The 21,615-nt window shown below is 32.6% G+C and overlaps 1 protein-coding gene and 1 non-coding gene across 4 annotated transcripts; both read right to left on the bottom strand.

Annotated features, from left to right (window-relative positions):
• Positions 1-916: 916 nt before the first annotated feature.
• On the bottom strand, positions 917-18,497 carry LOC123704697 (venom protease-like). 3 transcript variants are annotated; one of them, XM_045653127.1, is made up of 13 exons: positions 14,147-14,297; positions 13,931-14,040; positions 13,737-13,833; positions 12,201-12,259; positions 10,533-10,622; positions 9,606-9,693; positions 8,789-8,893; positions 7,908-7,972; positions 7,487-7,647; positions 6,502-6,699; positions 2,951-3,140; positions 2,044-2,213; positions 917-1,123 (listed from the first exon to the last, which is right to left on the bottom strand). In XM_045653127.1, exons 5-13 carry the CDS (start codon positions 10,585-10,587, stop codon positions 950-952), a joined length of 1,206 nt encoding a protein of 401 aa, XP_045509083.1. In that variant the 5' UTR covers positions 10,588-10,622; positions 12,201-12,259; positions 13,737-13,833; positions 13,931-14,040; positions 14,147-14,297; the 3' UTR covers positions 917-949. The 3 variants fall into 3 exon arrangements, with proteins under 3 accessions (XP_045509083.1, XP_045509084.1, XP_045509085.1); XM_045653128.1 differs by lacking the exon at positions 13,931-14,040 and having other exon boundaries at positions 14,147-14,292; XM_045653129.1 differs by lacking the exons at positions 12,201-12,259; positions 13,737-13,833; positions 13,931-14,040; positions 14,147-14,297 and adding an exon at positions 18,422-18,497.
• A 937-nt stretch (positions 18,498-19,434) lies between these two features.
• On the bottom strand, positions 19,435-19,507 carry Trnav-uac. Its single transcript has one exon. It is a non-coding gene; the product is annotated as a tRNA-Val (tRNA).
• Between the last annotated feature and the right edge of the window lie 2,108 nt (positions 19,508-21,615).

Genomic DNA, 21,615 nt, shown 5'->3' with positions numbered 1-21,615 from the left:
ACTGTAGCGGTATGTTTCCCATTAATACGTAGGTATACTAAATATTATAAAGCGTAAGAGTTTTTTGTTTGTTTGAACGTGCTTATCTCAGGAACTACTGGTCCGATTTGATAAATTCTTTCGGTGTTATATAGCCCATTTATCAGTGAAGGCTTATAGGCTATAGGTATTATATCATCGCGCTAAGACCAACAGGAGCGGAGCAATGTGGGTTAAACCGCGGAGCGAGGAGCTAGTATACAATATGACTCACAAACGTTAAAAAATTTTCCATGGCAAGACTTACCGCGTGTATTTGGTAAAATTATCTAATGGCAGATACAATAGACTTTGAACCTTACTGCCACGGAGTAAGGCCTTAATTTCAATGAACAACGCCGCAGCCGGTCGGACATTTTTTGACGTGTAGCCTGGAATGTGTTTGTAAAGAACCAATCATATCGCTTCATTTAGTTTGAATTTTGAAGCGTTCAGCGTTTGAAACGATACTATTGGTTATTTACAAACACATTCCTCGCTACACACCCTCGGGAATTATTGTTGGAAAATCACCCTTACTAGGCGATTGAGTCTATATTTTCATAGTACATACGTCAATATTTGCATCGTTTAAAATAACTAGTTACTACTTATAATTGTAATCAAATAAAAAACTAGCTTTGCTCCGCGGTTTCACCCGCAGTGCTCCGCTTCTGTTGGTCTTAGCGAGATGATATGATGTATCTTAAAGCCTTCCTTGATAAATGGGCTATCTAATGGTGTTAGATAGCCCATTTACCAAGAAATTTAGAATTTTTTTTAATCGGACCAGTAGTTCCCGAGATTAGCGCGTTCAAACTTTAGTATAGATATATTGTATTAATTCTAAAACTTGATGTAGTGATAGGGTAGTTAGGTACATAAATAAAACAAACAATTAATACTAAAATATTTATTATCCTAATAACAATTATTCACCAGGCCATACAACACTCTCAATCCAGTCCAGATAGCTAGATACTCGTGTATATATCGCGGGTTTGCCTGACTGTGCGCATTTTCGTCCGAATGACGTCACTCCGATGACGTAGAATATACATTGGTTGTCACGTGACGCTACTTGCAAGGGGGAACCGGAGTCGCCCTGGAAAAATTAAAATTTAAAAACATGTGGGATGAGAAGGTTAATTTGTGTTTCTGAACGATGAGAATGGAAGAAAGATAGACTTTGAGTGAATGTGAAACAGAGAGCGAATGAAGAATGATCTTTCTCTTTTATTGGGATCGTGGGTGAAGACGGCTGTTTCTCTGTTATAAGTTATCTAAAAAAGATTATGATCTGAAAATAAATCTCAAGAAGTTCAAAAGTGATTTTCATTACGCCCCGATATGTGTGTAGGATGTTATGATTATTGCATTAGAGGATAAACGTTAGTGGTCTTCGTGACATCTAAAATCTAAAAAAAAAATTGTGTACATTATTAATCAATTAGATTAATCTGTTTTCCGTTTTAATATTTGCACACTAGCACACCCAAACAACGGATGGAATGTATTAGCTGTAACCAAAACTGTAATTTGTAACTACCTACATTCTTTCAAATAAATATAATTTCATATTCAAGTACATATATGTATTCTGCCTGCCCTTTTTTTTTATAGTGGGGAAATCTTCCAAAGATACCCACTGCCCCCGGGGAAGGAGCCGTGGGTTATGTCGGATTCTTACCGACTAAAACCTCACTGTGTTCCGTCGAGCCGCTTTAATGATGGGGCCGCGGGTATTGGTTGGAAATTTGTAACTACCTACATTCTTTCAAATAAATATAATTTCATATTCAAGTATGTACTTATATGTATTCTGCCTGCCCTGCTCTATAATAATGGCCTGCCCAATAATTTCATTGATATTTATTATAGGAATTTTAAATTTTCTTGTTTCTAAGTAATAATAATATATTGTTTCTTATTTATTAAATAAAAATATAGATAATGGCATACAGAAAAAAACGTGCTTTCTGTTTAATCAAGCGCCCAGGCGCTTAATTAAAAAGCTTTTCATACCTGGCAAGTATCTTTCCCCCCTCTCAACTCGCCGGCACACATCTGCGAATTGGCGAATCCTTGCCAATTCCTGTTCATATAATCAACTAGTAATTGGTCACAATATCTATTATCTAGTAATGTTAGGGACACTTTCTGTAGTTCTTTCGATGTTTCAGTTATTCGTGAGTCTGTGAAATAATAAAAAATATTAAAATTGGTATGTTTTAGGTCTGTGATGTTAGTTGAAAACGAAGGCACAATATTTCATCCTACTGTCCTACTTCCTACTAATATTATAAATGCGAAAATTTGTTAGGATGTGTGTGTGTTTGTTACTCTTTCACGCAAATACTACTGAACCGATTACAATGAAATTTAGCACACATATAGAGAGTAACTTGGATTAACACATAGGATAGGTTTCATCCCGGAAATTCAACGGGAACGGGAACTATGCGGGTTTTTCTTTCAAAAGCGGAAAGCTAGTAGTTGATAAATAAATGTCTGTAATTGAAATTGATGTACAATAACTTCAATGATTATATTAAGATTAAAAGTAAAAAAAAATCAATAATTTGTGCAAATTTCAAATTGTAATAATTATTAACTGTTATTTCATTTTTATAAAAAAAAACTAGCGGTCTGCCCGGCTTCGCCCGTAGTACATATTTACGCTTTCTCAACATAAGAACCAACCTCGTACTTCATGGAATATAATAAAAAAAGAATTATCGAAATCGGTCCACCCGTTCACGCGTGATGTCGTGACCAAGGAAAACGTGTTTCATTTTTATAGATATCAATTCAATTTTAGCAGTTTATACAAAGAAGAATATGTACTTATAATATAGCACTAGTTAGTTACTATAAAAAAATCACATTAATTTTACAAAACATAATTTTAAACAATCATTCTCATACTCACTTGGATCAGTAACCCCCCAACCCGTAGCCAAGGCTTTAGTGTGTCCATTAAAGTCGGGTTTTACCCATAAACAAGCTGGCCGTATATTTGTACTAAAATCTATATCTGTCTTGAGTTCTATTAACGCTATGTCATTGTATTTGCTTGGAGAACGATATTGTGGATGTGTTATTATGTTCTTTATGCCCACCTGGAAAGAAAGATCCCACCAAAAACATAAATGTAAAAATTGGAGCCGAGTTCAATCGTTGACTTAATTTGCCAAAAAAAGAAATGAGATCTAAATGTGTGCCAAGTTCTGCAGACAGTCCAGAAATTTATTTACAAAGATGTATTAAGTTCTTAGGTTGACTGAAAACTCAATTGTTTTATTTTCCCTTAGAGAACAATGTTTATTCCAAAATATAACTTTTTTAATTTGAATAATATAATTATTTTCACAAAGCAAACAACTAATGACCTATTGAACCCCATAATTTGATGAGGCTAGTTTTTAGAACCTCACAAAATATAAACAGTATGTAAAACTAGCCTCATCAAATTATGGGGTTCAATAGGTCATTAGTTGTTTGCTTTGTGAAAATAATTATATTATTCAAATTAAAAAAGTTATATTTTGGAATAAACATTGTTCTCTAAGGGAAAATAAAACAATTGAGTTTTCAGTCAACCTAAGAACTTAATACATCTTTGTAAATAAATTTCTGGACTGTCTGCAGAACTTGGCACACATTTAGATCTCATTTCTTTTTTTGGCAAATTAAGTCAACGATTGAACTCGGCTCCAATTTTTACATTTATGTTTTTGGTGGGATATCATTACTTTTTGTACAGAAAATTACTCTGCAAATTTGATTTACTTTATAAATATAATACTTTTTATATACGATTTTTTTTTTCTTGCGGTTTCTCTGTATGGTTTGTTTAGTATTATTTTCTATATTTTCTTGTATGTTAGCGCACACAAGTCAGCGCACATTGCCCCGTCATTATCTGCAATTTTTTAAACTCGTTTTCTGTTTAAAAGATTACATGATTTTCTAAACATCCAGCGTGAATTTGTACACACACTATTACCAAGATGCAAAGATCGTTGTAGAAGAATCGTCGCCTTACTCCATGACGTTACGGTATTGCCATGACGCGATCTTGAAATTTTACTCTAAACGCGCCTAAAGATGTTTCACTCATATTTATATTACGCAAATTAAATCATTTCGACCTTCGACGAAGCCTTCTTCCATTACACCATTTATGGTAATTATTTTTGCATGCTTGTATTGGCTAAACATGTTTGTGCTTTATTAATATAATTGTATCACCATTTAATACCATGTTTAAAGCAAAATAAAGATTTTATTTATTTATTTATTTATTTACACTGAAATTAAAACTAAACTAGAAACACTCATAAATAAAGAATAAATAAATGTGAATATGTAAAATTATATATTATTTTTAACTGTATGAGCAATAAAGGCAATATTTTTATTACAATTTTCTTTTATTTTACGTTTAATAACAGTTTTGAATAAAGAAATCCCACCAAAAACATTTTCATGTAAAATGTTGCCAAGACGAGCCCATATGACTCGCACTGTGAAAAAGTTATCAGATCTCATGTAGAGCCAAGCTTCTAACACTACACGCCCTAACTCTACAAGGCCTAACTTCACAAACTCTACACCTTAATCAAAATATGTGGCTTGGCCATTTCGCTACATTCACATTGGCGTAAGGTGAAAAATTAATTAATTCACTGTTCATTACTTTTGTGTTATACAATAGTTCTTGTAGTAACGAACGGCCAAGCCACATATTTTGACTAAGGTGTAGAGTTTGTGAAGTTAGGCCTTGTAGAGTTAGGGCGTGTAGTGTTAGAAGCTTGGCTCTACATGAGATCTGATAACTTTTTCACAGTGCGAGTCATATGGGCTCGTCTTGGCAACATTTTACATGAAAATGTTTTTGGTGGGATTTCATTTCTTTTTGTAAGTTGTTTGTAACAAAATTTTATATGTCGATTAAATTTTTAATTTTTTTTAACAAGGAGTACCTATGCATATATATATATATATCTAGGGGAACCAAGTTTTAGATTATTAGATTAGACCTCTAGCGTCATCAAAATTTAATTTAAAATTACAGGTCTCATACAAACTCCCATCCCCTAGTTTAAGGGGTTGGGGGATGAAAGTTACAAGTTTTATAATTTTTTTGTTGTTTGTGTGCTAATACTAGCTTACATACAAAATTTCAGCTTTCTAGGACATTAGGAAATACCCTAAGAATTTTGATGATCATCAGTGAGTCAGTGACGAAATTAGCCTTTTTTAGATATAAATAAAATCTGAAGTATAAAAGCTAATGTAATTAAAACTTAATATTTTCAATAAGTCCGCTATTGGCAATATATCTCGAAAATTTTGTTGATCTAGCATAATCCAAACCCAAGTTATGAGGGTTCAAAAAAAACGTCGAAGCGCTTCGAGAAAAGGTAGGTAGTGCCCGTGCGCTTCGCTTGTTCGCTTGGCTCGTCTTGGCGGGGGCACTACCGTGCCCCCAGATCATGCAATCGAAGTAATCCGCCCTAGCGATACTATATAGCGCGAGTGAGTGTAATGTCAGAGGCGCTTCGAATCTACAGATATTTCGTCCTAAAATATGTAAACTTCAATAATCTATATCTCAGTCATTTATTGATGGATTTCAAAATTTTTTTCGGCCACTGATTAGTTTTGATCTATTTTTTAAGACTAGTAAGGTGAATATACTATTTTCTTTTTTTTTAAACTTTTCCATTTTTCCATACAAACAAAATTTATGTCATTGAAAAAAAAAATTAAATACAAATAAATTCAGTATTTTCTGATTTTTTCCTTTGTACACTCACTATTACCTAGTTGATTACAAAATTTGAACTTTCTAGGTCATCTGGAAGTGGGTTAGGTTTTGTATATGTCTATAAGTCAGTCAGTCTTAAAAATTGCGATTTTTGGATATTAATATCTACGCAACTGTTTAATCTGTATTTATGAAATTTAAGGTTCTTGTTTATCTTGAGGTCCTCTTGATATGTACCAAATTTGGTTTATATAACTTAAATAGTTTTCGAGTTATAAGGGGGTGAAAAGTGGCTCGAAATGGTTCGTGTAAATATACACACGGCTGCTGCTCGCCAGTTCTCTTCGCTTGAACTCGGCTTGACACGCTGCCGCGTGTCTAGATCACTTATTTGACTCCACAAACATTGAACAACAATACACAATACAATTGGAACAGAACAATAAAACATGTAAAATAGTGAAGGAATAAAAATGCAAGATAGTGAAGGAATAAATAAATATTATTGCCAACATCCTACTAATATTATAAATGCGAAGGTTTGTGAGGATGGATGTATGAAAGTGCGCGCACGTAGCGACGCAACTCCCCATACAGTTGATGGGAGAGACTCAATAGTGAACGAGACAAAAGTTGCTCGTGCGCGTTAGCTCTTAAAGTGCAAGACGTGTACGTGTACATATTTGTATGTATGTATGTATACTTACTTCAACCGGTTCAGCTCCATCCTGCACATTGGGGTCCAGATTCTGATCTCCAAGACGTACTATAGTCGGTGAGTTATTTATTCGTCTTGTTGTTTTAGTACAATGGCCGGCTGTGAGAACGAATCTTGAGCTGATAAGGGATCCTCCACAGAGGAATATGTAGGAGGTCTGGTCTTCGTCCAGCCAGCCTATGGCTGCCTGTGAAATAAAGAAATAATATCAATTAAAAGAGTGTATGCCGAGCACACGCGTCAGAAGTGAAACTTATTGGGCTGGGGTAAAGATAACAAAATCATCGCATTTTGGGGGCGTGACGATATTGCCATGAAATTTTAAGAAAGAAAGAACCTAATCCTCCATACTTTAATATTATAAATGCGAAAGTAACTCTATCTGTCTGTCTGTTAGTCAATCACGCCTAAACTACTGAACGAATTTGCATGAAATTTGGTATAGAGATATTATGATACCCGAAAAAGGACATAAGATAGGTTTTATCCCGGAAATCCCACGGGAACGGGAACTATGCAGGTTTTTCTTTGACTGCGCGGGCGATGCCGCGGAGGGAAAGCTAGTATCTAATAAGTAATGATATACTAAGAAGTATATTATTCAGGAATAATAGCTGCCTACAGTGTTTAATAAAGTGAGTATGGATGGATCATGGATGCATGGATTGTTGAAGGATAGTTGTATGTTTTGTGACCACTATAACTTTTATTTTATTGACAGCGTCCTTGGTACAGTGGTTGACGCGTGAGCGTAGAACCGAGGGGTCCTGGGTTCGATTCCCGGTGGAGACGAAGAAAAAAAAAAATATCTCGGTCTGGTAGGACACAGAAGGCTGATCACCTACTTGTCCCTAAAGAAAATCGATCAGTGAAACAGATGTATGCATAATGCATCTGCCCCTTACCCCACTACGGGGACACGGGACTTCACTTATAACTTTTTATTATTAACTTTTTTAACTCCAAATATTTACCATATGCGGAAACTCCCCGGTACTAGCAGCCTCTCCCCCCACGATCAGTTCAACCCCATTATAATCACATTTAGCAGCAGATATGGATAGAGTATCCGGGTCTGGGACGAGGGGGATGAAATCAACCGTTTGTGTCACCCCCCGGCTGTATTCTTCGCATTCTGGGGGTAGATATAAAAAAATGTAAGTTGTAGTCACAATATATAACTGGTTGTGTGTTATATCGTAACACACTCGAGGGCATATTTGATTAGTTTCATAGTTTTTTGGTATAAAACAAACAAGACATGAACGCGACCATCGCGCAGCGACTGAGTGCAGTTTGGCCATATGGCTTATATTGAGCGGAACATAAGTGATGTAGGCGGTGTCGTCTCCATATGTATATCTTAATGGCTATAAATTCATAGTTCATACTCACTTCGTTCACTGAGTCTCAATCTTTTATTTCTATTTGCTGATTGATTCGACCAGACTGGCCTGCGACTGTAACGAAAAATTTTGTAAAATAACAAAATATTATGTAAGTAAGTAGTTACCTGAATAGGTAATCACTACAACAAAGTCGCTTTCTCTGTCCCTATGTCCCTTTTAAAACTACGCAACGGATTTTGATGCGGTTTTTTTTAATAGATAGAGTGATTCAAGAGGAAGGTTTTAGTATATAATTTATCAGGTTTTAGACAAAGCGGGCGAAGCCACGGGCGGTAAGCTAGTTTATTATTAAGTTATGATACTAGTGGTTTGTCTTGACTTCGCCCGTCGTACATGTACATAATATTATAATCTATAGCACTCAGGGATCACGTAGTTATATATCCAACGATGAAATTACTTTTGATATCGGTCCATTAGTTCCTGAGATCAGCGCGTTCAAACAAACATACTCTTCAGCTTTATAGGTAATATTAGTATAGATACTAGCTTTTCGCCCGCGTCTTCGCCCGCGTTTTCAAAGGAAAACCCGCATAGTTACCGTTCCCGTGGGATTTCCGGGATAAAACCTATTCTACGTGTTAATCCAAGTTATAAGTTACCCTCAAATTCAAATTCAAATTATATTTATTTGCAAGAATGTAGTTACAAATTATAGATGTTTTAATTACAATATTATGTGGCTAATACATTCTACCCATTGATTGGGTGTGCAAATATTAAAAAAGAAAGAAATATATATACTTATGTGTGCTAAATTTCATTATAATCGGTTCAGTAGTTTATGCGTGAAAACCATACATACATACATACAAACCTTTTCTCTTTATAATATTAGCATAGAGTATAGAAGTATAGATTACTTACTCGCTCTGCCGTGTGGCTGCTTGCAAAATGGACGATCCATCTCTACAGCAAACTATCACACCATCAAATGTGTAGGAGCATATAGATGGGTTTATACCGTTACGGCTGAAAAATAAAAGAAATTATATAAAAATAAGTCGGGTTTTCCTTCCTGACGCTATAACTCCAGAATGCACGAACCGATCTCCACGGTTTTGCATTCGTTGGAAAGGTCTCGGGCTCCGTGAGGTTTATAGCAAAGAAAATGTGTCTCTTGTGGCGAAACGGAGTTCGCCCGGTTTGCTAGTTATCACTACATAGTATAGTATAGTATAAACTATAAAACAAAGTCGCTTTCTCTGTCCCTATGTCCCTTTGTATGCTTAAATCTTTAAAAATACGCAACGGATTTTGATGCGGTTTTTTTTAATAGATAGAGTGATTGAAGAGGAAGGTTTTAATGTATAATTTATTAGCTGTTAGACAAAGCGGGCGAAGCCGCGGGCGGTAAGCTAGTGTATAAATATAATAAAGTTTGGATATACAGAGGGGAGAGCACGAAAACTATCGTCAAATTCGTATCTGCCCAAAAAATAATTTTCAAATTCCCATTTGTATTGTATTGAAGCGAATTTGAAAAGCGCCTCTGCCGAGCGTAAAAGGAACTAATTTTTTTTTTTTTTCGACAAGTTAGCTAACAACAAAAAAGCTGGTTGCCAATAATTACGGTACGCGCGATACGTATTCCAACACGCTTATTATGCTAATTAAGAAGGTAATTAATTTAACACATAACAAACAATCTAAATAAACTACTACTAAACTTTGTAATACTTACGTATTATCCTCTCTAACAGATACACACTGATTGGCAGGCACACATCTACCCACTATTTGAGTTGGCTGTACTATACATGGTTCACCAACTGAAAAATAATTATTTATTTTTAATCTTTAATTAAGGCACAAATAGTTAATATAATTATTATATAATACATTAAGGTATTTTTAAACTTATTTGTTAGGTACAGAAGTAAGTTCGAATTTCAATTAAAAATAGTAAGTACGTTGATTTTAACCAAATCTTTTTTTCACTACAAATGTTGTTTTTTTATAGGTAAGTATATAATTTTACAGTAGCTCCGTATACTATACTCCGGCTATACCGTATACGTATAGGCTAATTAAATATATTAACGCCAAAATGAAGTGAAAACAAAAACACGTTATAATTTTTAATCTACTTATAAAAAACTTAATTCTGACAACAATAATTATTGTTTGTTATGTAATGTACAATATAGATTAAAAAAAAAATGGTGGGTAAAGTCACGTAAAATTTAGATGTCGGAATAAATGCAATTTTTTATAAAAAAATAAACAAGTTTTCCTGTAAAATTTTTGACATTTTTAAAAACCGAAAAGCAAATCCATAATATACTTACCTACTAATATTATAAATGCGAAAGTAACTCTGTCTGTCTGTCTGTTACTCAATCACGCCTAAGCTACTGAACCAATTTGCATGAAATTTGATATGGAGATATTTTGATACCCGAGAAAGGACATAGGCTACCTTTTATTGCGAAATATGTACCACGGGCGAAGCCGGGGTGGACCACTAGTTAAAAAATATTTATAGCTAACTATAGTTAAAACTTATATTGTTGATCCTTCTAAAAAACTGAACCATCAGTCACCGCATTAACTAATTTGTATACAAGATGTTACACATGACCGCACTTGTAAAATAACAAAAACTTACTCCTCTGGGGTAATCCTCCGCTTGCGAAAACAAGGAAAATAAATAGTATTAACATTTTTAATAACTTTGTACGTTAGTCCATTGTTGTACCTGTAAATAAACATGTTTGGAAATTTATAAATCTATACCATAATATTATAAAGCTGAAGAGTTTGTCTGTTTGTTTGTTTGTTTGAACGCGCTAATCTCGGGAACTACTGGTCCGATTTGAAAAATTCTTTCGGTGCTAGCTCATTTATCGAGGAAGGCTATAGGTTATATTATATTATCATCACGCTACGACCAACAGGAGTGGACTGTGGAGCCTCGGGGGTGAAACCGCGCGGAGCAGCTAGTATGTAGATAAAATTTTTATGTTCATAACTATTATTTAAGGAAGGAGTAGATAGTGGAATAGAAAACTTTTTAAAATCTGATTTACATTTTTTTTAAATCCGTTTAAAAATCTGTTTTTTATATTTTTAAAACCTTAGAGTATATAATATTACAGTTTAAAACGTAAGTAGTTTAAAGTACATATTTTAGTATAAAGTTCTTGTATTTTACTACGAATTATTCAAAAGACTAGCTTTCCGCCCCCGGCTTCGCCCGCTTTGTCTAAAACATTATAAATTATATAGCACTAAAACCTTCCTCTTGAATCACTCTATCTATTAAAAAAACCGCATCAAAATCCGTTGCGTAGGTAGTTTTAAAGATTTAAGCATACATAGGGACATAGGGACAGAGAAAGCGACTTTGTTTTATACTAGGTATGTAGTGATGATGACGATAATTGAAAAAAAAAAATGCATGAAAATTTAAAAAATGTTTGGAATGAAATTCTGCCATGCATCGTTCTAAAAATATTTTTTAGTTATTGTCACACAATATTATGTCCTTCAGCTTATTAATTTGAAGCTTATGTCATCCACTTATGAAAGACTTTGGTAAAGTCCTTTAAAGTAAAAATATTCACTTATTTAATAGCACATCAAGACAACGTTTATAAGCATGGACCCAATAAATTTATATTCGTCCATGTTTATAAGTAAGGCTGTATCAGCATTACTTATAAACGTCTCTAAATGTTTTTTCACTTATAAGTCCCAAACCCGTGATAACTTGCTTGTGCAGTTTTGCACAATTTAGCAGTCTATTTTAAATCAAGGTATTTGTACAAACTAAGTAACATAGTATACTTAGTATATTTAATAATGCCAATACATAAAAAATAAGCATATTTTAATTCTTTATTTTGTATTTTTCTAGATCCTTCAGACCTTGAAAATCAATTATTAATCGATCCAACTGTCCCTGATAATATAGAAGATGAAGACGAAAACATAAACAGGGCCATTTATATTGAAACTTATTTTAATCAATAAAACTATATTTTATTATCTTTCTAATTTTATTATTTTTTTTTGTAAATATTCTTCCTCTAATGCAAGTATTTGGAGCCTCTTCTCATGAAGCTCCCTCTCTTGTTCTATTCTAATTAGATGCAACTCTTGTTGCTGCTTTATAAGATCCTCCCTGCTTTTTTTCGCAAGGAGGAATAATTGATGCTCGTAATCGGAATTTGAATTCCCACTGTAAAAATTAAACATTATTTCACATAAATCTCAGCTGAACAATAAGCACAGGCAATTTCATGACATTATATTTTCAACATTACATACTTACGTTTTTTTTAGTTTAGCTCTTAAATTATGTGTAGGTTTTGTTACTCGTGGCAATTCAGGCTAAAAAAAAAATAATTATATTAAAATAATATAAATAGATAGATAGATAGATAGAAAACACTTTATTGCACACAAAAACAAAATTTACAGAAACGATATTATTATAATAAATGTACAATTTGGCGGCCTTATCGCTTAAAAGCGATTTCTTCCAGGCAACCTTGGGATATAGGAAAAATAAATCAGTAAAAAGGTAGATAGTGCATAAATACATACATATACAAGGAACTGTAATTATACATAGAAAGATAACTTAAGAATCAAATAATATTATACAAAAACAAAGGAGAAATGAGCAGTATAGGAATACAAATATTAGAAGAGAGGAAAATAAATGTACATAAATAGAATATAACTAAATCAGCAAAGAACATAGACAAACAGTATTAAAGAGATAGATAGTAGTTCTTAACAAGAGTTTTAAAACTATATAAAGATTGGGCTTGCCTGATCGTTGTCGGGAGAGAGTTCCACAATCTTACGGCTTGTACGGTAAAAGAGCAATCGTAGAATTTGGAAGTGTGAACAGGCATACGAAGCGTTAGATTGTTGGAGGAACGGAGATTGAGTTCATGAGAAGACCCCATAAACACAAATCTTTTTTTCAAGTAGGAAGGAGTTCTAGGATCAAAAAGGATGGAGTATAATAAGGAAAGGATATGCATATTCCGGCGAAGACGGATAGGAAGCCATCTGAGCTGTGAGCGGAAATCGGAGATATGGTCGAATTTACGTAAACCAAAGATAAATCTAATTGCAAAATTTTGAAGACGTTCCAACTTGTTAAGGTGCTCCTCAGTAAGGTCTAAATAGCTTGCATCAGCGTAGTCAAGGATAGAAAGAAGCAAAGACTGCGCGAGCAAAATTTTCGTGGGTTTTGGTAGAAAATTGCGCAGTCGTCTTAACATCGAACCAACCCCAAAGATCTTACGGCTTACCTGTTGTACGTGTTCTGTCCACGATAGAGTTTGGTCAAACCATATGCCGAGATTTTTAACCGTCGGACTGTAGTCAACATCAACACCATCGATAGTAATTGCAGGCAGGTCTTCAAAAGAAACTCTAGATATGAAGTGAGGACTGCCTATTACTATTACTTGCGTTTTCGTTGGGTTAATTTTAAGTCCATACTGATGAGCCCATGTCACAATAGCATGCAGATCTTTATTGATACACTCAACAGCTTGTTCAAGATGCTCAAGACTTGCATGGGTGTAAATTTGTAAATCGTCTGCGTATAGATGGTAGAGAGAAGATAATTTACAAGTTATTGAATTAATAAATACGCTAAAAAGGAGTTAATTTAGATTAATATTTTAATATTAATCTAAAATAATTATAAAAAAATTATAAATTAAATAAAGATTTAATTTTTATTTTATTTAAGGAGTTAGGAGCTAATAAGGAAATATTAATTTTCTTATGAATTATTAGCAGGACTTGGTGGCGGAGGCCCCCTGCCTGTCATGTTTCTTACCTTTCTAAAATTTGAAGCCTTAGCCCGATTCTTCATATTCCTCCACTGATTTTGTATTTGGTTCATATCCCTTTTATGGACTGAAATGATATTATAACTGAAATATAAATACAATAATAATGTTATTACAGGTAAAAATTTATTAAATATAAGAAACTGTTAGAATAAGCAAAACTAAAATAACCAAAACCAACCAAGACAAAACATCTTCCCATGCAAGTTTTTTTGCTGTATTTGTGTTAGTCGACGTATCCTTATTCTCTAATATATGTGCTCGCTCGAGCACTAATTTTCGAAGCAATTTCTAAAGAGAAATATATATTTATTAATAATTAAAACATGTAAGAAAATAAGTACATTCTATTAGATTTCGTGTGTAATGTACACACGAAATCTACGTACGTACGTACCTTATCCTCCTCACTCCAATTCGTCGAACGAGAACGTTTATTGATCGTTGAACTCATTTTAATTTAAAACTGAATTTTAATTTATCAATAAATATCAATAATCTCAAAGGAATCTGTGTTATCCAAACGACAAATGTTTGAAAGAGTTTTTAAATTTTAATTTTCTGTCAGATATACTTACGTCATACAAAATAAAGTCTATACCATTCACCTTTGTCAAAAAGTACAATTTAGTGAAGTTTTACGTGAATAGTGGGTTTTATTACAATAATGTTACTAGAAAAAACATTGAGAGTCAAAACATCAAAAAACAGAGAGAGAGAGAGAGTGTTGTGATTTTAACATTGAGAGTCGAGAAGGAGTCGAGAGACTGCTGAGAGAGGTAGGTAGGTAAGTTTATTTATTTTAAGTTTTAACCATTGATCAGGGAGTTGAGCAACAGATCAGTCAGTTTTTATAAGTAAGGCTGATAATATATTCAAATACAAAGCTACACAATTTTTTTCTTCTCCATCATTTTACTAATTATAGGTATTTAATATCATTGAGGAAAGATTTGATTTTTGAAGTGAAACTTCTCGCGTCGAGAGTAAAATTTCAATGTCGCGTCATGACAGTACCGTCACGTCATGGAGTTAGGCGACGATTTTGGTATTTTTGAATCAATCATTTCTGACACGTGTGCTCGGCACATACGCTCTGTTTTATACGTTCTTCATGTATAAACCAACGAATTTCTTTGATCATTAAAAGCTGGATTATTCCTAAATCCTAAGAGATACAGTTTATTTTCTAGTTAATTTTACTATACAGTTTAATCTAGTGTCACAGTGTGACAATATGCTATACTCGATTCCAAGAAGCTTATATGTAATACACTGGAGATTGCACTATGAACGTTGACTTGTCACGGGAAGGTATGACCTTGAATGACGCCTGGTTGTTTTTTGTCCCTTTCACACCTAACTTGGCAAGTTGGTGTGAAAGGGATGAAGGAACAACCAGGCGTCATTCAAGGTCATACCTTCCCGTGACAAGTCAACGTTCAAAGTGCAATCTCCAGAGTCCAGTGTATTAGATGTAAGCTTCTTGCTCGATTCTTAAGTATATAATTTAATTTTAATATTATCTACAAAATTAGTCTGGCCATAAATACTGTTACATTCAAGAGTTACATTTAAAAAACATATTTCATATTTGGAATCATATAATATATTTTAAATTTGGAATTAGTCATTTTGAATATTGCATTAGCTTTTCGCGCCAGTCGGTAGTAATTTTTTTTTATATAATGCATTCAGCGTGCATTCAGCATTGTGGTAATAAATAAACAAATTGCTGTTATTAGTGATAGCATTATATTAATATTATTATAAAGTTAATAGTTATTGGAGCCATATAATCAATAATTTTTAAACTAGGTATTCGCTTGGTAGTTGTCGTATTTTCCTGTGTGATTGAAAAATATCTTACCATGGTAAGTACCTAAGTAGGTATATCTATTTGCTTTAAAAACAATATAATATTTAAGTTACAATCAATTTAAAATTTAAATTGATCGATTTAGCTATTGTGCCTGTGATATTAGGATCATTTATTTTGTAAAAGTGCACTTAACACTTGACAGTCTTAGAACAGAGTACCTAGTACCTACCTACTAGGACCTAAGTAACCTATTTTATTCTCAAACCTAGCCCGCCCGCGGCTTCGCCCGCTTTGTCTTAAGACTAAAACTTATTAAATTCTATACTAAAACCTTCCTCTTGAATCATTCTATCTATTAAAAGAAACCGAGAGATTAAAATATTTTAGCATACAAAGGGAAATAGGAACAGAGAAAGCGACAATACTTAAATGTATGAAAAAAACAAAAAAAAATGGTCAATAGGGTTACACAAAAAATGTAAATAAGAGAAGTTTATAGACAAGAATAATTATTTATTATGACTAAATGATTCTTATAAACAACTAGTTGTGCTCCGCGGTTTTACGCGCAGTGCTTCGCTCCTGTTGATCTTAGCGAGATGATATAATATTATAGCCTCAATAAATGGGCAGTATCTAACACCGAAAGAATTTTTAAAATCAGACTGAGATTAGCGCGTTAATACTTAAACAAACACTTCTCACATATTAGTATATATATATATATATATATACCTACCATAGACTATAGATAAAAACTACAAATGAATTGATTTTGTCATCTTCCTACTTCAAATCGTAACTACGCCATAGAACAAGGAAAATATTGTAAAATAATTTATAATTTGCATGATTTATGAGCAATTTGTTGTCACATTTTAATTAAAAATCTAGTTTTATTACTATCAATATTGTTTCAATGAAATCTATTATTTGGCCTTCCATTGTTAAGAACACCCAAAATTTTATAAAAACAAAAAACAAACATTACATTTTTATTTATTTGTAAGTAATTCTCAATCTTCCTTTACTTAGATGCTTACTTCCATATAACTACATAGTATAAAACAAAGTCGCTTTCTCTGTCCATATGTAGGTATGTTTAAATTTAATTATACATACCTACCTACTATGTGTGATTCTAATACGTAACAGCACAAAAAATACTTCATGTTTGCGTAGATATACCGTGTAGGTACCCATACGCATACCTTATATGTATATGCACTTGAAGTAGATTAAAAAAAACAAGGAAAATAACAATAATAAAAACAGAAAAAATGCAACATTCTCTGATTCACATTAAAACTGTAGTAATTTTCCTACATCTTAAAAAATAACAATACTCAGGTAAAAGAATACGCATTTTATACTTAGGTCTTCTTATAAATATATCTGCCCGGCTCCATATACCTATTATTATCAAAAAACAAAATACGGTCGCATTAAGAACCTCCTCCATTTTTTGTAGTCGGTTGTAAATACCATAAACTTGAACACAGATAATGTAAAACTATACATGTTTGTGTTTGGAAAGTCCATGTATAGGTAAGGATGTAGCAGAATTCATAGCCTATGTTACTCTTAAAAGAATTCGTTTTGGGGTTAAATCGGAAACGTATTATATCGTAATTCGTAACAACAATTAATAAACTTTAGAAATACTAGAAATTTATTACTAGTGGTTAACACAGATAATAGAATAGTAAGTAGGTAACTAGCTTTTCGCCAGCAGCTTCGCTAGTAGATATTCCCCATAACAATATTTTCCCTTGGTGAAAAGTAGCCTTTGTCACTCTCTAACCTTATAACTACCTACCTATCTAATATATAAAAATCAATGCCACTTTTCGTTGTAATTCCATAACTCGAGAACGGCTGAACCGATTTCGATAATTCTTTTTTTATTATATTCCTTGAAGTACGAGGATGGTTCTTATGTAGAGAAAACGTTAATATGTACCACGGGCGAAGCCGGGGCGGACCGCTAGTATCCAAATAAAAAAAAATCATATTAGAAAATCGCTGCGTTGCGACGTGAACGACAGACGAACAAACAGACTTTAAAAATAATTACAATATATGTAGTAATTAATAGTAAGTACCTACCTACCTATAGACTTTCTCTTCTTAATTAATTTTGTCAAAATTCTATGAAATTTTATTTAAAAAATACCTGAATGGCTTACTGACTCTTTAAAAGTTTTTGGACTTTAAAAAGCTGACTAATAATCTTTAGATTATAGTCGTGTTTTTATTGTTTTATATACCTAAGCTAAAGTAGAATTAATTTGGATGAAACTTGTTAATCAATTGAACATAAATAAATAAAACTTAATAGTTAAGTATAGAGGGTGGAAATTTTTGATGGACCCTAGAGGAAAAGTACTTTTAATACTGGAGATAGCAAAATTTTCTAAAAACCATCATAGTTACCTTGATTATCACTTCATAGTATAAAACCTATGTATAAAACAAAGTCATTTTCTCTGTCCCTACTTCCTATGTCCCTTTGTATAACTACGCAACGGATTTTGATGCTTTTTTTTAATAGATATAAATAGAGAGATTCAAGAGGAAGGTTTTGGTATAGGTATAATATCCGGGTGGTAAGCTAGTACTGGCTAGTAGTAAATAAACTATACTGTGTACAGTTATGCTACTCACTCATTCCATTTACATACCACACTTATTTTGATTTAAAAACTTAACTACAAATCTACATAAAATGACTGCATAATGATATCCTGTTTATGAAAAAAAAACTCAAAATCCATTTACAAATACATACTTGAAGGAATAAACAGAAACACAAGATAAGTCGAATAATTAGAACAATATAATCCTTACCTCGATTTTTCTCACGATTTTAAAACTTTGAATTATTATTAATTTTTAAAACACGTCTGCAAGCTTAACTTACAAGGACACAACTGTGAACTGATTGAATTCAAAGTATTGCATAGATTAGTTATAAATAGAGGTGGTGAATCCATTTTAATATTATAAACGTGTATGTCTGTTACGCTTTCACAAGAATATCACCAATTTCGTTGAAGGAATGAATGACAATAGTTAAAAACACACTGTTTTTTGAAGCAATTCCTAAAGTTTTGTAGACGGGTAGTTAAATACGTGAGGCACAGCTAGTAATATAAAATATAATGAATTTTAACTCCTAGGTACATGCTCCTACTTAAAAATTATTAATATTGTAAGTATAATAATTATTATATTGTATTGTTGGATGGTTGGTTTTTCACCTGTATCTTGACTATATTTTTTGCATATAAATTGCAGTTTACCGTAAATATTTGTGTTCATTTCGGTGTATCAGTTGCATTAAATTAAACTGATTTTTTATCATCCTCGTGACCCCAGTAAGGTCGAAGTAATAAAATAATATGTGTTTTTTATTTTTATCAAGAAGTGATACGTCATAGGAGTGCAATTAGAAATCTTAAAAATCAATCTCAAAAACTTTAAATCAATTATTATTTGATGATGGAAATTAGATTCAAAATTACATAAAAATGACATATATAACATTATCAAGCTTATACACATAAACTACAAAATTAACAGAACCATCCTTAATTATTTTCCTAAATACTAAATAGAGTATTTTATAGTCATACGCGAGTGGAACCGCGGGGTAAAACTTGTAAATAAATAAAATAGCTTTCTCTGTTTTATCATTACTCTATGCACCTGTACTTGAGATAATCCGGTTTGAAGACATGCATCAAGGTTCAAGAGCAAGTTCATAATAGAGCTACATTTCTGCGAAATATTAGTTTTTCTGTTCAAAAGCTATGTACTAGGAGGGAGAATAATAAAAAATAAAAATATAAAAAAAATTATGATTCCGGCCAGGATCGAACTGGCGGCCTTCTGCGTGTAAAGCAGATGTGATAACCACTACACCACGGAACCCGTTATTAGATGGCCGAAAATAAAGATTATATAGTTTTTAAATCAAATGATTTTAATTTTTATCAATAAAATTGTAGTTGTTAACCGACTTCGAAAAAAGGAGGTTATCAATTCGGCCGGTATGTTTTTTTTTTATAAAACTATATTGTTTGCGATAAATTTATTATGCAAGGAAAATGAAATAAACAAAAATAAGATAATATAATATAAATAGCGCCATCTACAAAATAAAGTTCAAACTTTATTTTGAAGATGGCGCTAACATTCACAAAATAACCTATAAAATATATAAATTTAGATCAAAATGAACAAGTTTTTTTTAAATAATTAATTCCACAAAAATTGTTTTTAATCTTGTTTCATGCATTTTTTTAAACTGCATGAAACTAGATTAAAATCTGTGTGATACATTGATAATATATGGATAGATGGCGCTTTAATCAATTTCTTGTGAATTCTTAATTAGTTCTACTTTTAAAAGCGTTCGCTAGATGGCGCTTTAATGTATTCCATAGTAAGAGCATAATATTACTTAGTCTGTGATATTACGTAGTATATTATTATTAGCAAAGAGTAAAGTAATATAAGGGGAATGATTATTAGTCTGTGATAATATCATGAATGGTTCATTTTTGTAAAGCATTTTTGTATTCGCACTAATATTTACAGATATTCATGAAAATTAAGCTTTTGCTTTAATAACTTAGATATACTAGCTGTTTACCCCTGTTCTGCCCGGGTTGTAATTTTTTTTTCAAAATATTAGGGCGCAGGGCCGTTAATCGTAATATTTAGTCTGGATTAGTGAGTGCATATATGTAGTTTTTTGATGATGATTAAACATCCTTGAGGCCAAATTGTGACTAGCAATCTAGTTGATATAATAATATATTCTCCTAATTATAAATAGGTATGCATAAAATTTTGGTTTCATCAAAACAATTATGAACGCACTAATCCTGCAGTGGGATCTAGTACTAAATACTAATCTGTCTCAATCAATCAATCAATCTAAATGTCTCCTGGTTCTAAGCTACATGCCCACCAATTTTCAGCCAAATCGGTTCAGCCGTTTTTGAGTTATGAATTAAGTAACTAACACGTGCATTTATTAAAAAAATATAGATAGTCATTTATATAAATAGATGTTATAGATTAAGACAAGAATACCTATAATATCACTAGGTACATAGTATAAAACAAAGTCGCTTTCTCTGTCCCTATGTCCCTTTGTATGCTTAAATCAAATGATGTGGTTTTTTTAATATACATGTGTATAGAGTGATTCAAGAGGAAGGTTTTAGTATATAATTTATTAGGTTTTAGACAAAGTGGGCGAAGCCGCGGTCTGTAAGCTAGTAATAATAATTATAAGAACATTCATAGTCTTCAGGGATTGAGAAAATGTGATTTTCATACAAAGTCGCCTGATAATAACGTTATCAGATAACATTCACACCTGCATTGTATATGACGATTTAAGATACATAAATATTGATAATGTCCAAATTAGAGTATAATTCTAATAGGAATACCTTTATCACTACATCATCACTACATAGTATAAAACAAAGTCGCTTTCTCTGTCCCTATGTCCCTTTGTATGCTTAAATCTTTAAAACTACGCAACGGATTTTGATGCGATTTTTTTTAAATAGATAGAGTGATTCAAGAGGAAGGTTTTAGTATATAATTTATTAGGTTTTAGACAAAGCGGGCGAAGCCGCGGGCGGTAAGCTAGTATACTATAAAATAAAGTTGATTTCTGATATCTATGTCTCTATGCGTGCTTAGATCTTTATAGCATGATTCATACTACACCGGCACCGTTTAAGGGTACGGGCCGTGCTGGAGTCGGGAAACAAATCTTTACTAATATTATAAAGAAAAGTTTGTTTGTTTGAACGCGCTAATCTCAAGAACTACTGGTCTGATTTGAAAAATTCTTTGTGCGACGCGGTGTAGCGTAAAATCTTGATACGTTTTTATCACTAGATAGCTCTAGATAGTGTTTTAAGAGAAAGGTAAATAATTTCTAAAACTAGACAACACGGAATAAAGTAATTAGGTATTATTAGGTGTTAGGTACAATCTCACCCGCGTTTTCA

The sequence above is a fragment of the Colias croceus genome, chromosome 30 (assembly GCF_905220415.1).
Source record: "Colias croceus chromosome 30, ilColCroc2.1".
Taxonomy (NCBI): Eukaryota; Metazoa; Arthropoda; class Insecta; order Lepidoptera; family Pieridae; genus Colias; species Colias croceus.
Note: the sequence above shows the minus strand (reverse complement) of the source record. Positions and strands in the feature narration are given on the sequence as shown.

Coding starts and splice junctions, on each gene's coding strand:
- LOC123704697 (XM_045653129.1), bottom strand. CDS start 10,587: ATGTTAATACTATTTATTTTCCTTGTTTTCGCAAGCGGAGGATTACCC. Junction 7,648..7,907: donor ATTGAGACTCAGTGAACGAA/GTGAGTATGAAC, acceptor ATCTACCCCCAG/AATGCGAAGAATACAGCCGG. Junction 2,214..2,950: donor TTGGGGGGTTACTGATCCAA/GTGAGTATGAGA, acceptor ATTATTTCACAG/ACTCACGAATAACTGAAACA.